The sequence below is a fragment of the Sander vitreus genome, chromosome 11 (genome assembly GCF_031162955.1).
Source record: "Sander vitreus isolate 19-12246 chromosome 11, sanVit1, whole genome shotgun sequence".
Lineage (NCBI taxonomy): Eukaryota > Metazoa > Chordata > Actinopteri > Perciformes > Percidae > Sander > Sander vitreus.
Window position 1 is genome coordinate 13,064,098 of NC_135865.1, and position 16,627 is coordinate 13,080,724.

Sequence of the window (16,627 nt, forward strand, 5' to 3'; positions counted from 1 at the left end):
GTACTTACGCTGAGGTGCTGTAAAACTGACTTTACTTGCAAGTAAAAATGAACTTTGAGAGAACTCCAGTGATTTTGTCCATTCTTTGATTAATAATTATCCTAACACAATTGTACTACTTTCAGAATTTTTATCAGCTACTGCTGCTATAAAACATTCCCAATTCTACTTAAACTTAATGTCCTTCTTCAGTGTGGCTTGCAAAAGAGAAAATAGATTCCAGAGATATTTGAATTTTAAACAATCCTGAGAATAAAGGGCTAAACTGCTGTTAACAATGACCTATACAGAAGAGACTTGATTAAGTAACCAGGCTGTTCCTTATTCCCAGTTGTGGCAGTTGTATTCCTCCCATTATACTTTATCAACACAAACCTGATCTGCCAGAGGAGTCGTATTCATGGCGTTCATGAGAGAGACATTAGAGCTTCCCTGGAAAGATGGACCTGTAACACAAGAACACACTTTTAAAAAACTGGCTGAATGTAGCAGTTACAGTAATGCCAAATATCACAGTCACCTTATAATGTTAAACAAAATCCAAATTTTTTGGACCAAATGGTCAACTTAGTCCATAATGTATATTTGTTAAAGTAATAGTTCAACATTTTAGAAAATGTGTTTATTTGCTTTCTCACAGATTTAGATGAAACAATTATAACCAAAGCTAACAGGAGACAGATAGCTTAGCATAGCTTAGCAAGACTGGTAGTAGATGGAAACAGCTAGTTTTGATTTGTTTCCTAGGTAAAATAAATAAATAAAATATGCCTACCAGCACCTTTAAAACCCACTAACACACATCTTGTTTGTTTAATCTGTACAAAAACAAAGTGGCTAACCAAAGGCTAGCTATCGAGCTTCTCATCTTACTCTCAGCAAGAAAGCGAATAAGCAAATTATTCCTTTAATGAATTTCAGTAAGATTTGTTTCATAATCTTTAATCTACTAGAAATGTATGTATTCTTCCCAATGTACTGAGTGTTGCTAGTCTATCTTCCTAAATAGGTATCAGCTAGAAAATATCATTGAATGGTTGTCTGTGCCATCACATGTGTCTAAAAAGGGTCTCTTTCACACAAAAATTAAATAAAGTGGATAGATTTTACCCAGAATTAAAGTTCTGAAAATGAACTAGAAAGCACAAATGTGATTTTGGCATTGAACAACAGAATAACATACCCAAAATGTTGTTAAAGGCCTTAACCAGTGCTGCAGGATCATTCCTGGAGTCTTTTAGGAAAGGTGAGTTGAAAAACCCTTCCCCCTGAAACAGGTCTGCCAGCAGGGAACTCTGCGGCACTAGGTTCGACCTGTCATTCAGAGTCAAAAGGATCACATGAGGAAATTAAAAGATGCTCAATCAATACATGTGATTTTAAACAAAAGTGGGTCTTCAAGTTTTTGTTTTCTTTCCCATAGAGTGTAGTAGCTGGGCTAAAGGTTTCTGTAAAGCATTATTCATCAGTAGGTTGAGGGTTACATGAACAGGTTTTCACCTTCATGCTGGAATTTATACTTAGTAGAAAAGACAATTCTAAGCAAAATAGTAAGACTTGAACTATAACAATGTAGACAGGTTTCCATAAATAAAAGTGCCTATTCCCTTAACATTATGCAAGTGTTGACATAGTTGTTTTAAAGGAAATGCAGTAAGAAAGTAAACAGTCACCTACTGCATTATAACAGAATTCAAGACAAAACAGACAAGAACATTGTCAAAATATTAATTTAAAAAAATTATGAATATGGCTTCATAAAACTGTGGTGGGTTATGATTAGGCAAGGGTTAAGGGGACTGCCCTTCCTCCACACAGGGATGTCTGTTGTTGGTACATTTCCATGATCACACTCACTAATCATGTCATGTGATGCTGCTATGTTTGTGTTGATCCTGTGTGACTCAATGGTCCTCTACATCTATATATTTTTTTTAATCATATGACAACAATAGAGCCACTAGAGACATTCAGTATGTTTAAGATGTGAAAGTTGGTTTAGATGCAGTGACACTGACTGAAATTACAACTTCAATAAATGTGTGGTGTTTCGGCAGAATAGGTCAGATAATAGATCATATACAATATGTACTGATGAACTACCTTGTATCCCTTGAGGTTCTTATAGATGACTTTGTTGCAGCTGGGTCCACCAGGCGTGATTTGTTGTAACAGGTGCTGTCTGTGTTGCACATGAGGGTCTGGAGGAAAGGGAAGAAGCCTGTGCTGGGTAGGTTCCGGGGTCCCGCATAACCTGGAGGAGACATGAAAGCGTTGATGTTGTAGTGTCGATGCTTGAAAACACCACTTCCATTAAGAATTGTTTCAAAATCCCAGGAGACTGTGTCCTTAATTATGTATATTTGGGCAAACTAAATTCTTTCATTGGAGCTACTTGAAGTTGAGTTACAGGTAGATTACAAGTCTAAATATGACATTCAGGTCAATGTCCTATCATTAACTACAGTATATGTTAATGAATCAGAAATACACTGAAAAGTTGCATTCTATTTTGGATGGTTTCACTTATTTTAGTGCTTTGTGTTGGCACAAAACTTTTTTATGAATTGGCCCAATTTGTTATTCATCTCTGTTTGACAAGTTGTTGAGAGTGATATCTCTGACCACAAGATCAGGAGCCTCCGCTAATTTCCAATTGTCTGAATCACCGCCAATGAATAACTCATATCATCTTTTGTCGGTAAACAATCTCAGCTATTGACCGGTTTGATTGCAACATAGTAAAGCCGCTGTGACTAGACAGATTCCATTGTATGGTACCGCTCTGAAAACAGCGTTTGACTATGTTACTTAGTAACAGCATTCGTGGAAGACATTGTGAAAAGAATTGAATTACATCATACCTAATGTTAAAACCTCCTCACACAGCCAATTATTAGCATTTAGAGAGAAGCCAATGAAATGCAAATGTTATATTTCAGCACATAAGATCATTACTACTGTCCAACAATAGCCAATAAAAATCCTATAATTTGGTGTCTGCATATATTTTTTCATAGGTTTTCATAGATAGTATTTTTCAAGAAATTATTTAATAGAACATAATAGTTCTGTGAGAAACAGTGTGTTTGCAGTGTAATTTGCAAAACTATATATACCACCTGATTCAAGGCTACTGTAGGTTATGTCTGACAAGACGCTAAGGGTGGTTTTGTTGCCTGTCTTGGTTGTGGTTCAATACAAAACAACTCAATGAACAGCACTTAGCAGGGGAGGGAAGGTCTTATTGTTCAGATCCACTGAATAGTTTCTATATCAGGGTGGGGTTGTTAAGTTACACGTGAAAGGCTTGGGGTATGTTTTTCCAAACTGGTTCTAAAATGCTTGCCCCTCCTCTCTACAACCCGATAGATGTTGACACAAAGGCAGAAAAGTATATGTATGTAACATATCCTCCTTCATTTACACACACATTTATTGTAGATAAAAAGGTGAGTTCTCAGTCAACTGGGTTTAAAGGATTATTTATGTTTGATTTGAACTTTCCATTAGTTTACTTTGTTGGTGAATCTGGAACGACCTGATGTTTAGCTGCTATCCTTTCAGATGCCCAAAAAACCCTGCTGTCCATATCAAGTCAATATTGTGTTTAGGCAAACTTTAGCCAATCCCTTTCGTTTGCCAGTTTCAGATTTTGCATTACTCTTAATGCAAAGAAAGTTTAAAGTTTAAGATAGTGTCAGTCTCATTTAATGACCTGTTTCAAATGTTTTCAAAGAGATGGCAGCCAAAGAATCTTTACTTTAATACTCTGAAAATACATTGTAGATATAGATATAAGATATAATTCTTCGGTAGTGCCAGGGCAGCTTATAGGCTAATTAGGATAGTCAGAACTGTGACTAATTTCCAGGGTCTTTATTCTGTTATCTCCCTGTTTATTTAGTTTGTACAGCATCATCTTGTTTGCAATTGATTGTATAATAGTAAGACTTGTCTTTGTAAAGACATGCGTTTGTGATGAAGGGTTATTAAATATAGTTACATGTCATTAATAAAACATGGACCTGGATCAAAGCACTTTATTTCTGTGCAGTTTTTTTTCACTTACATGTATATTTTATTACTGGAGGGAACTGGTTCCGGGCCACAGCAATTATGATGAAGATGATCAGAGGCCAGGTGACCAGAGTCAGGGACCATAGCTATAACACAAGATATCATAAAACAGCAATAATCAGTTTATGAAGAGTTCATTTCCAAAATGGAATTGTATATGTATATATATATATATATATAGCCTACTGTACATTTCAAGTTATACATGGTTCGTTATTCCTGAAATATGAAGTATCTTGTTTGTAAAGGTGTTATTTATGTGATTTATTCCCCGAAATCTTTCTTAAGGATCTGTGGGCGTATACGGAAATAAAATTAGTTCCCACTCCATTTAAAAGTCACTCACTGGCTGTCTGATAACTGCCAGTCCATTCTTCCAGAGAAGAAGTTTCAGCTGCCGGAAGAAGGCCATCAGTAAAGGAGGCTAAAATGAAGACACAATATATGAGAAAGATCCATCCATTAGCTACATATCACTGTGGGTCAAACCACTTATATAATGTATACATAGTTTGAGATTTAAAGTTTATTTTTTTTAAGCCAACATGGACAAGAAGTCCTTGAAGTGTGTCTGTATGAGTATAGGGTACATAGTCTATTACAGTAGTCTGACATTTCAGATATAACAGATAAAGATATATACTGTTTAAATATACTGATATAAAAGATTAATAACTATTTTTACTAATTTAAAAAAAAGTATAACATTTTAAAACGTATTATTTTTATTTTTTATAAATTATTACTGACATTAATTGTAGTTAACTAAACGTGGCAACATTCGCAAATCCACATGCATAAAGTAACCTCTGAATGAGAGAAAAAAATACTTAATTCTTTATGAAATAATAAAGTAACAATGTAGCCTACTAATAAACCATTGGACCTACCTGGTTGCGTCTGTCCTCTTGAATTAATCCTGAATTAATGATGTTGTTGTCTGACTGGAGCTCTCAGGATTACGAAGGACATGGCGTAGGTGGGCCCTAGCACGATGCCCTTTCCATTAGTCGGTGATGGGAGTAAAACAGTGATAGAAAGACGCCGCAGAAACTGGATAAGGATAAATGTAACAGCAAGCTTCACCTCTCCGTTCCCTGTCTCGTGTTAATGTGAGTAGCTGCACCTGTGTCTGACAAGGTGTCTGTGAGAGAGGGCGTGTTCCTGCCTGCGCTAAACAAAGGAGTAGTGGTTTCTGGAAACAATTAACTGTACATGTAGGCTACTAGCGATTACTAGTGCTTTATCATTTGCATAATATCATATCAAACAATTTTAGGCCAATTATTTTAATCGACTTGTATAGTAAATAACAGCATATCTAAAATAAAATGTTTATTTTACTGCTGGTTGTCTGTACACAATTAACCCACCACCGATGGTCACATTTCAGATTTTAGCTTCATTTACTCTACCTACCTGACACCCCCAGCTCTCTGTAAAAGCTGCAATGGTTTTAAATTCAAATTCAGTACAGATTCCAGAACACATTACACTTCGACTAATATTCCTTAATGAGTAAGACTTTAAAAAAAATCTGACTTTATAGTGTAGGCCTAACCAAAATATTACTTTGTAATGACCCTCCATTGCAATACATTATGGTCACCTATTTTAGGCCTATGTGTTGAGGTTTTTCATAATTGTTTGACCTCAAATGGAAGAAGTAGTAGTATTAGTAGTAGTAGTAGTATAGCTATAGTTCTTATTCAGGATTCAACTTCTGATTTGTTACTAAAGGCTGATTGATGTGGCTGAAGCCAATGTCATTTATTCCCTCACTCTTATACACACACATCCTGTGTGACTGTACACAAATGCAACTGCTGATACAGTCAGTGCTGAATGACATGACAGTATTTTCTATTTTAGAGCCTGGTATTGTATTGTTCAGTAAGAATTCCATCATGAAGGTACTTTGCCATGTGTGGAAAAATTGTGAGAGACAAAACTGGTAAGCACAGTGCAGTGTACCACTGCCTCAGGAGGAACAAGTCCTCAGACTTGAATCATTTCATCAGGGCTTCTAAAGGATTCCAGGGGTTCTTAGGCTTAAATTGTACTTTTCTCAGCACTAGATGAGGACACAAAAAAATAAATGTGTATGCATGACTGCCTCGCTTACCACTTTTACACACACATTTAGTATACAAAGACATACCAAGTAATATCATAAATCTCTGCTGCTGTTCCCAAGGGATACATGTTAATGTTGACGTCTGGGGTCCACATTATATAAATGTGAAGCACACTCTTTTTGACTTGACCTCTTTTATGCTATCCTTTACACTCCCATTACTGGGAATTATTAAGGGGATATTTTTAACATAGTCTGGAATGTATGTAAATTCTCTCAAAATGGAGTTTCTCTGTATTTTTAAACATCCTGTTTGGTGGTACAGGGATTCTGAGTAAGTGCATTTAACAAACCTGACTAAGATATAACCTACAATCATTACCCAATGACAAATACATCATCATTGTCGACACTGTTGACTTTATCTGGTTAAGATTAAGATTGAGATACAAAAAACAGCGAACAAACTCTGTTTTCATCTTCACAAATCGGTTTTCTGCCATGTTTAAAGTCTGCTAAAAACTTTTATTCAACACCAAAATTACACAACTACTAGTCATGAGACAATGCCACACCAGACGATCCTCTGGAGTGGAAAGAATGGGGTGTGTTGTGTGTTGTTACATAACAGCTTCATGGATGGCTAGCGTTGACAAGACACCGTGGCATTTCCATTCCTTTCAACGACAGCATCAATGTAACAACAACACTATTATGGTCAATGCCAAATAAAAAAAAGAGAAGGCTGAAAGAATTAGGCATCATACAAATTCATCATAATATTATTATTATTTACAATGTCTGTCATATTTCCTACTTTTCCAACATCAGTTATATTGTCATGTAATCCCATGTAACAAATACTGGAAATGCATAAAAAAAATTTTTTTAACAAATTGTGAGCTGGGAATCATTAGCTTCTTTTCTGGTCTTTTATTTTAAAAGGTACCCTGTGTAGAGTTTGACCACCAACGGCTCTGTGCAGCAGTGTTTTTGTGAGCGGATCCCCTTTTTGTTTGGATCTTGTGCAAAGGCACAAGGATGCATATGAATGTGCACTAGAGCGTGGCCACGCAAAATACTTTCCTGTCCTCAAACAGTCAGTGGCAGTGACACGCTAAAAAAAAAACAACTACGTAATGTGCTAAAACAAAGGCAGTGAAGAAGAAGACTGCTACCAAACATGAATGAAAACATTGCAGGGTTTAAAGTATTTCAAAAAAAGTTTTGAAAATGTTTTCTGAGGAAGGAAATGCATTCAACACATTGTTTAGAATAGGGGTTACACGCAATACTTTTTAAGTAACACGGGTACGTAAACACAAGAAACGAGACAGGGTTAATTAAAAATCCACTATGTTCATGATTTCCGAATGCTCCTTCATACTTCTGTGGTGTTATTTCCAACTGGGAAAAAATAGAATAATTGCAGTTTAAATGCAGAACATCTTTGAATCTCACAAAATGTTAAACTGAGAATACTTCCATCCAACACTTTCTGCTGCAGTCATTAAAGGACACTTATTCTCACCAGTGGAGCTGGTAATAAATATCAGAAATTATGTAAAATACCAGGCTGTCATAAAGGATCCACATTCAACATAAAAAATATTTGCAGATTTACTTACAGTAATATATGTTTGGCAGCCCATTCTTGGCCTTTTGAGCATAAGGTTCAGTCACAGTGGTCACTAGAGACCTGATTGCACAACTCTGAAACCGTAAAAAGTAAAGTAAAATAAAATAAAAACACACCATAAAACAGAAATATTTTGTGTATTCCATACAAATAAATGTCACTTTTAACACTGCTTTTGGCACTTGTGTGTGTCAGGAAAGTGAGAGGTCAGATCAATAAACAATTTTCCAGTGTGTGGGCTGTTCACATTCTTTCTCAGTGTCCCCACAGAAACGATTGTATGTAGTTTTGGGTTCAAAACCCAAGATCTCCCTCTCTTCATGGATCCGGAAAGAGAAGGTGGACACTGATGTTCCTATGAAGACTCTGAAAAAATAAATACCTGAATCAACTTTTCTTTTCTTTTTTTTTAAAGCAAAAGCAAACAGTAATGCAAGAGATGTGCACCTAGGAAAATTCCATTACTATAATATGCAGTGAGTACATAATGTAAAGTCACCCTGACTAGTTTTTCAAGTTGAAATATTTCCGACAGGTATGTATATGTATAACAGTGAAAAGGCTCCTAAATCTTTTGTTTCTGAGACGGTACTAGGGTTAAACACAGCAACTGGCATTAATCCTCAATAATTACCTAAATATAACCTCAAATAATTAAATCTACACATTTTAAATCATTATAAAAGGCCCTCAGAAAAAACAGTTTCTACAACTATTTCATATTGAGACTTATTTTTAATTAGTTTTTTTTTTTTTGTGAATCTACACACAATACTCTAAAACGATAGAACAACAAGAGCCGCATTAGTAGCTCTTTGAGGCTGAACTTAGGCACAGTGATGCTTTACATCAGCATGTTAACATGTCCACAAGGACAATGCTAACATGGTCACTATTTTAGTGAAGTGTGGTAGCATGCTAACATTTGCTGACTAACACCAAACACAAAGTACAGCTGAGGCTGATGGCAGAGTGTCATTAGTTGTGCGGGTACTTGGTCATAACGTATTGGTCAAATGAAGTTGATGATTGTGCTGGATGAGTTCAGGGAAACGTGAGGGGGCCATTAGTGCGGATAACTTAACAAATTTTTGAAAGTTGAATTTACACACAATCACATGGGGCAGAACAGAGATGTTAGAACCGAAAAGGCTTTAAATGAATGAAAACACAGCTAAGAACTTATAATTAAAGCTACATTGTGTAAGAATTTCTCCCATCTAGCGGTGAAATTGTATATGACAACCAACTGAATATTACTTTCTAGCCCTTCCTCCTACGGTGGCCGAATCCAAAATTAGCTCTCTCCATCGTTTACACGCAGCTATTCTAGCCACTCCAATATTAACTTTGGTTTTGTTGCTTTGCCTGTCGCGTTGTCGTTTTAATTCTCTTTTCCGCTTCCCTGGCGAGTAATCTCCACCTTGCATTTGTCATGTTGCCAATAGGTGTAAGAGGGCGAAATGCGGAGGTATGTCCCTCTTTTGCTAATGTATTTAAAGATGGAGGCGCTACATGGCTGCCGTCATTCGAGCGAGTCACTCCTATGTATTCTGAATGATTCTGAATGGCAGATTCTACGCGTACGAGAATACTTTGATTAGTTGGTGGAAGTAATTACACATGAATGAGGTCATATTTGTGAAAGAATCAACTCGAAAAATTACACAATGTAGGTTTAACAAAGTCATAAACATATACTGTAAATGATGTGCCATCTTATTGTCTGATACCAAAAGGCTGACTGAGAAACTATTATGTTAATCATCGTCATGTAATGAATACATATAACAAAACCATGAAAACTAATTTACCTTGCATGAGAACATATCCACTGGTCAATGATGGCCACCCCTCCATCTTTAAAGAGCTCCAGATCCTCTGTGGATGGCTCAAACCGCACCATATCTGGCAACAACCTTTTCAGCTCCTTTAACTCTACAAAATTACATAGATTAAACAGGATTATAAAAGGCATTTATTGATATGCTGCTACGACTACTTACTAATATTATTTCTACTACTAATTCTTCTTCTAACAGTATTATTAGCATTATGCATTATTACACTGAATTCTTATGTTATTATGTCAATGCCGTTTTAAATGGTTTTAGACCAGAATATTTAGTATGTTGGCCTTTTAAAGAAAAAAAACAGTTTAACATTCATGACATGATTTCATAAGCTACAAAATACTACTGAAGCACTAATGTCAATATTACAAATGAAATTACTCCTTGGGTCATTTAAATGTGCAATAAATTATAAATCGCCTCTGACTGTTCTGGTATATCATTACCTTCCTCATCTGCATCTGTCGCAACAAACACATTGTCGAGTTTATGCTTTTTCATCAAGCTGCGCATTTTTTTCACTGCCCCCTTAAGGCTGGGTACATCCTCTCTGTGACCCCAGATAAAGTCCTTCCTGCGCAGGTGGACCCCCAGATATGGACCTCCTTTAGCTGAGCCCAGCTTGGCCTGAGGAGGAAATAAAGAAACAACAGACCACTGTTTAATCATTGCTTGAAACGTGATCATCAAAACGCTGAAATGAGTGGTCGTTTTCAGAATTAAGTGATCACAATGTCAATCTTTAAAAATAGCACAATCTACAAATGCAGACTCAAACGGCACGTACATACACACAGAAGATTCAATTGCAATTTATGGCAGTTTCGTAACAACACAACAAGAGTGCTCTGAAGGTGAAAATATTACTGCAGCTAAGTTGTTAAGTTGTATAGTTAACAGCTTCAACATTAACCAAAAGAAAGGATTTATTTCATTCAATATTTGTATCAAGCGTTCGAAACTACAATGAAATCTGACAGCAAACAGGTACTGAGCAGTAAAGGGTGTGTGTGTGTGTGACTGAATAATTGACTCATCTGATTTGGTGGCAGGATTAGCTAAAAAAATTCAAAACATTCTCAAGTATGTAAGAGCCACAACCCAAATGACACAAATGCAGTCAAATGGTAAATACTGGATAATCTACTGTACTATCTCCACAGATACAATGACTCACTTTCATGCGAGTCCAATCCTCACTGTAAATGGTATGGTCTCTGTCATCTGTAGAGTTCAGGTACTTTGCTCTGAAGTCATCTCCTATAAGTCTCAGGTGCTTGGTAAAAACCATACTGCGGCGGGTCTACATCAAACACAGACAAGTGCAGATACTTCATCATCAGGTTATGGGAAAAAAATATATATACAGTAATAACCAACATGCCATCTAATAGCCGACGCCAACATTAAAAAAATAATAATAAGTAGGACAGTAGCCCATTGCTTGACTTACATCCCAGTAATCCTTCCCAGCGTAGTGATCATGGAGGAGCGTCTCTGCTCGGTCGAGCAAAACTGATCTGCAAAATGGTAGAAACAAGTTCATCCATGTCAGCGTCACCAAGATCTAACAGAAGTTCAAACTGTAACAATATCACACTTAAATAGCAATAAAGTCAGATTTGACTCCACTGTCTTATAGAGGATTTACGCTTAATACTTTGGCTGTTTTAACATGATAAGTTTGGACGCACTCAATTTTGTGTCTAGACCACAACCCCTAGAGGGTCCTCAGAGTCATTGCAGGGGGCCCCCCAAAATTAAAATATGTCTGAAAATATTAACATGAATCCAACATATTATTAGCAAAGATAAATCGGTCTATTCCTCAAAAACAACAACCTCAACAACATTGATGATACGGTTACTGGCCTGTAAAGGAGCCACTATGGTAGCCATCAGTTAAGCTTATGGATATACTGTGTTTGAAATTAAAACATGAAGATACTGTAAATGAATATTTAAATAATTATTGTTTTAATAGCTTAGTATTTTAGGGCACCATAATAGGGTACGTGTATAGGCTTTACGCCGCCCTACATGTTATTGTAGGCCCAGTTTATTATGCAACTCACTTTTATACAATATATATAGTAGGGGGTCCCTGCTCCGTCTCTCTTTCAGTTTGGGGGCCTTGGCCTAAAAAAACATTGAAGACCCCTGGTCTAGATAGTGTCATCTTGGTAGTTTGTCACCTATTATCTATCAATCTATGTCAATTAGCTCCACCTGTCATCTAATGTGCACGGTGGGATTAGTAATGGTTAATAGCGCCATATTAAATGTAACTTCAGTGGCTTTCCTGAAACATTAGTGCTAGTTAAAGCTAGAAACCAATTTAGTCATGTAAAATGAGCTGCTCGTTCTGTTGCTATAACTCAGACAAAAACATGGATAATGTTTAGTAATAATCATCACGCTTAATAGAACTGAATATAAACACAACATAAAAAAAATTATCATATACATTTATTTGCCACAGACCCATTTTACCAGACATTGGTGCTTGTCAAATGTCAACACACTGTGTATGTAAGTGTATAGTCTGAGTATTTTATATCAGCATGTTGCTCTGTACTCACGTCACGGTTATGTTTTTCTGAAGAACTGGGGCCATGATGGAGGCGTGGCCTTGGGCTGATATACATGTTACATTTCGAGCTCTCGTCTCCTCATAGCCCCAAAACCAGCCCCTTGGAAAGACACACATACAAGATAAATGAGACAGTTGATGATGATGATGCAAGCCTGAAGGTAGAGATGGATATCACCAATACAGAAATACTGTGAATGTGATCTATCACTGTCTGACGTGGCTCTACTGAGGTATTCTACTATAATTACAATTAATTTTCTTTGGCACTTAAGCTTAATACATCTCTTTCATGGGGGAACAATAAACAAAACAAAAACATCTGCTTTTAAAGGAGGACAAGACAGAAAAAGTATTCAGAAAACATGACAACTAGATCTTAGAAAAGATAGTAGCCGCGGTTAAATACTAAACCTTACACACAAGAACTCCACACCGTGTTAACACATTACATTACTTCTGCAAATTAGTTGTGTATGAGTAGAAATGGCAAGATACAGGGTTTATATTTGTATACTTGGTTTTAAATTGCAGGGTTTTGTTCATTGTGTTGCTTTACCTGTAGTAACCCTGTTTATCTTTGGAGTACATCAACTTGTCAATACACGGCCGCTCATCAACTTTTTCTTCCCATTTCCCATCAGTCCATCCCTCAGCGTAGTTTTGCAGTACCAGAACCTGGTCAATGAAGGGGCCTCCATTCTCTAGATCCAAGGGAGAAACAAAACTGAGCAATCTATTTTAACAACTGATTAAAAAGTGGTGAATATGCATTGTGAAATAGAACCACTGATGTAGTGTAGAATAAAATGCTTAAAAATATGTATTTTCTCAACTTATATATAAACAATATAAAGATAATGAGGTGTCAATAGGTTCTTATTCTAGACGACAAATGAAAACCTTTCAGAATATGTAACTAGTCTGGATCACCAAAATTAAAAGCTCACCAGCAATGAATTCCTCATACTCAATGACAGGAACATTGGCCTGCAGGCTATTGAGGCTGAAGAACTCTCCCCACGGGATGCGAATCTGGTGGATGTTGGAGCTCTGCCAGTGGTAGAGGCGACCCCATGGGGGCAGCACCAATACCCAGTCATCCCCCTCCTTTCTCAAAGTCTTCACCAGGGAGGCCATGCGGATATAGACATCTCTCCGCAGATTGAAACCCTCCGGGGGGTTCACGTCATACAAAAGGTACCTGAGATGACAAGAAAGGACATGAGGCATCAAGCCCTTTGGTCAGTGAACACAAGGGTAAAGGCTAACTGTCTACATCAAACCTACCACATTCAGCAGTAAAGCAACCTTGATCAAATTTAAAAATGTCAAGTATCATCTATATTTTTTTGTCATATATATATATCATTTTTGTCACAAGCCAAGGACACATTATTCCAGTTGTAAACTAAGAATGAAAAAAATGCAAAGTGCAAATTCTAAATAAAAATGTAACTATGTTGTAAATATGTTGGTAATACACGTTTATGACATTAAGAGCACCATCCTACCCAGTTGTTGTGGGGAGAGCACTGCAAGCTTATTATGCACAGAGCGATCATGCTGCAAACAAATGCATACGCACAGTTAAAACTACCTGTAGTCTAATTCCTACCAACATCAACAAACCTCAAAATCCGATAGTGATCGGACATAATTTCGTGACACATGTACATAACATCCCCTAACACACGCTAAATTATTGTATACATCTGTACACGAATTTGGTGTTCCATTATTTCTCAAGAACTAGCTACTATATTCAGTCTTGTCAAATGAATCCACTCTCATAACGTTACGTTAATGTGCTGACCAGATGAGCCCCAATACTTCTCGACCTGTAAAGGGTGAAAAATAAAAGATTCAGGTGCTGCTTAATGAACCATTTATACACCGAAGTCCACTACACATCAATAGTGTTTCGAAAATTGTATTAAGGGATTGGTCTATAAAGAGTGTATTGTTCTAATGCGCAAACAGACATTAAAGTGGCTGCTTTCTGAATTGAGTCAGGTTCCACCTTTACCGTAGCTACCTTTTAGACTGCAGGGCTTATCAACACAAGCAGTCAATTCTGGCAAACAGGATAGAAATACAGCCTTAAAAGGGCAAGAGTGTAACCTGAAAATGTAGTTACTGTACAAATAAACACGACAATTACAGTTGAACAAAAATGCTTAACTGTAACGAATCCTATGTTAGCATAGAGTAGCTAACGTTAGCTAACAGTAACTTAACATGTCAGGAATCTCACCGTAGATCCCTAGCGGCAGCGATGGGTAAAGTAGCCGTGTGACTTGCACTGAACACATTGTCGGCGTATACTGTTTGTATTGCTGCAAAAACGACGAAAACAGACAAAGAAAATGCGATAAACGAATAGATTGAAACAATAAATACCACTGGTATATGCACTGCTCTGTGCGCCATATTTCCTCAGAGCCACGCACTTCCGGAAGGCTAAAAAGCGTCCCTACAGTTGCTGAGCAACCAGTAGTGATATGCAGCTTTCATTAATAATCAAGTGCCAAAATGGCCAAAAGTATCTTTTGTATAAATAGGTTTAGTTATCTTAATACATCCATGGTTTATACACATATTGTTCAATGTCTAACTTTACAGATCTGTTTGAACAATTTCTTAGATTTTTAGGTCATTTCAATAAATGTGAAATCTGAAATGTAAATCTGAAATGTAAATCTAACCCAACTAGATTTTCACTTGAGTTTATCTGCCTCTGCTAGAAGGATCCATAGTCTATACAAAATACTTGAAAATGAATGAATTAAAATTAAAACATACGGAAAAACAGACGTTTTTTTAAGCCAAGGACCCCTGAACTGAGAGAGAGTGACAGATCAGGGACCCCCTAGGCCTACTACATATATTATATCAAATTAAGTTGCATATTAAACTGGGCCTACAATAACATGTGGGTGGCCTAAATACTTTATATATACATTTTTACTCCAAAGAATACAAAGCTATTAAAATAAAAACATTTTATGAATCATGTTTTAGTGTTAAATGTGGCACAGTAACATTAGATCTTTAGGAATAATAATAATGTATAATGTATCTGTGGATGACTACCTTACCTATAGGCTAGTAAGCCTATCATCAATGTGTTAAATAAACTGATTTATATTTGCTAATAATAATAATAATAATTTGGTGGCCCCCTACAGTAACTCTGAGGACCCCCTAGGGGTCCTGGACCCCCTGTTGAAGATCTCTGGGCTAAAGGAAAGAAACATGTCCAAAATGACTGAACAAAGACATGGAATACCTTGAACAGAAAAATGGTGAATGGTAAATGTGATTTTGGAGAATGAATGTAGTTACTTCCATGAGACACCTTTATCTGCAGTGATGACTTCCTGCACCTCCCTTGAATTCATGCCCAGAGGCTTCTTAATTAGCCCATTCTATTTGGACTTCATGAAGAGCGTGCCATAGGTGGTAAGAAGGATGGCGTTCACTTATTCAAGTAGGAAATGTGTATCAATTTAGAGCAAAACGTTATGCCATATATACTGACAGAAGAATGTCTGTATCTTTTGCAAACTCAATAGGCTATGCTTCAGGGATGTTGTGCTTTTTGGCAAATTCAGCAAGCCACAAGTCCCTCGCTGTGACAGCCACTATCTAAAGATGAACACACAGTTATAGTAATGCAGGATTCACCAAAATTCAAATAAAAAGGACAATGTGAGCAAAAATCTGTCGATTAATGAACAGGAGAAACCATAATTTAACAAATAAGTAAACCTTAAAAGATAATTTCACTTATTACCACGTAGCTACATTTATTAGGGTGTTGGGGGGGGGAAAAAAATCGAAAATCGTATGTAGCCTATTGTGATTTATTTGTGACAATTTTTTATTTATTTTTTACCAATAATTCACCTAAATATTTTCTGTTTATGGTAGGCCTACCGCTGACGACAACTACATCATATCCGTTTGCATCAAAACAGACCGAAAATAGATAATGCAAAAAATACATGCTATGTAGGCATAGGCTACTTCTTTAAAAATGAAATAAATGTCAGACTGATGTGTTGTGCAGTCTTTTTAGACAACAATTAGTTTTTAGAAATGTCTCATGATATATTGTCTCTAGAAGTGAATAAATCAACTTTTGTTTTTGTTAAAGAAGGAAAAGAAAATCACAATAGCCTACTTCTAGAATAGCAATAAATGAAAATTGCAATACAAATCGAATCGGCACTCACATATCTTGAAAGAATCGATCGAGACAAACGCATCCCAGCCCTAACATTAATGGACACATTTCTGTAGGCTTCTTGCTTAATGATGCTTATAAAAGTTACTAGGTGGTGTTGCATACCAATGTTTATTGCACTTGTGGGAATTAG

At 36.5% G+C, this 16,627-nt stretch overlaps 2 protein-coding genes across 5 annotated transcripts in view; both read right to left on the reverse strand.

The window, feature by feature from the left end:
- Positions 1 to 5,198, reverse strand: part of abca12 (ATP-binding cassette, sub-family A (ABC1), member 12) — a 69,570-nt gene extending 64,372 nt beyond the window's left edge. For all 3 annotated transcript variants that reach the window (XM_078261668.1, XM_078261667.1, XM_078261666.1), the window contains exons 1-6: positions 4,971 to 5,198; positions 4,427 to 4,504; positions 4,073 to 4,166; positions 2,104 to 2,254; positions 1,184 to 1,314; positions 376 to 446 (exon numbers count right to left, since the gene is read on the reverse strand). In XM_078261668.1, coding sequence (XP_078117794.1) covers positions 376 to 446; positions 1,184 to 1,314; positions 2,104 to 2,254; positions 4,073 to 4,166; positions 4,427 to 4,492 — 513 coding nt within the window. In that variant the 5' untranslated portion in view covers positions 4,493 to 4,504; positions 4,971 to 5,198. The remainder of the gene's footprint in view (positions 1 to 375; positions 447 to 1,183; positions 1,315 to 2,103; positions 2,255 to 4,072; positions 4,167 to 4,426; positions 4,505 to 4,970) is intronic.
- A 1,463-nt stretch (positions 5,199 to 6,661) lies between these two features.
- pofut2 (protein O-fucosyltransferase 2) lies at positions 6,662 to 14,686 on the reverse strand. 2 transcript variants are annotated; one of them, XM_078261670.1, is made up of 10 exons: positions 14,500 to 14,573; positions 13,757 to 13,808; positions 13,193 to 13,446; positions 12,802 to 12,946; positions 12,232 to 12,342; positions 11,103 to 11,169; positions 10,827 to 10,952; positions 10,096 to 10,276; positions 9,611 to 9,734; positions 6,662 to 8,162 (listed from the first exon to the last, which is right to left on the reverse strand). In XM_078261670.1, the coding sequence occupies exons 3-10, from the start codon at positions 13,380 to 13,382 to the stop codon at positions 8,009 to 8,011; spliced, it is 1,098 nt and encodes a 365-aa protein (XP_078117796.1). In that variant the 5' UTR covers positions 13,383 to 13,446; positions 13,757 to 13,808; positions 14,500 to 14,573; the 3' UTR covers positions 6,662 to 8,008. The 2 variants fall into 2 exon arrangements, with proteins under 2 accessions (XP_078117796.1, XP_078117795.1); XM_078261669.1 differs by lacking the exon at positions 13,757 to 13,808 and having other exon boundaries at positions 14,500 to 14,686.
- Positions 14,687 to 16,627: the final 1,941 nt, after the last annotated feature.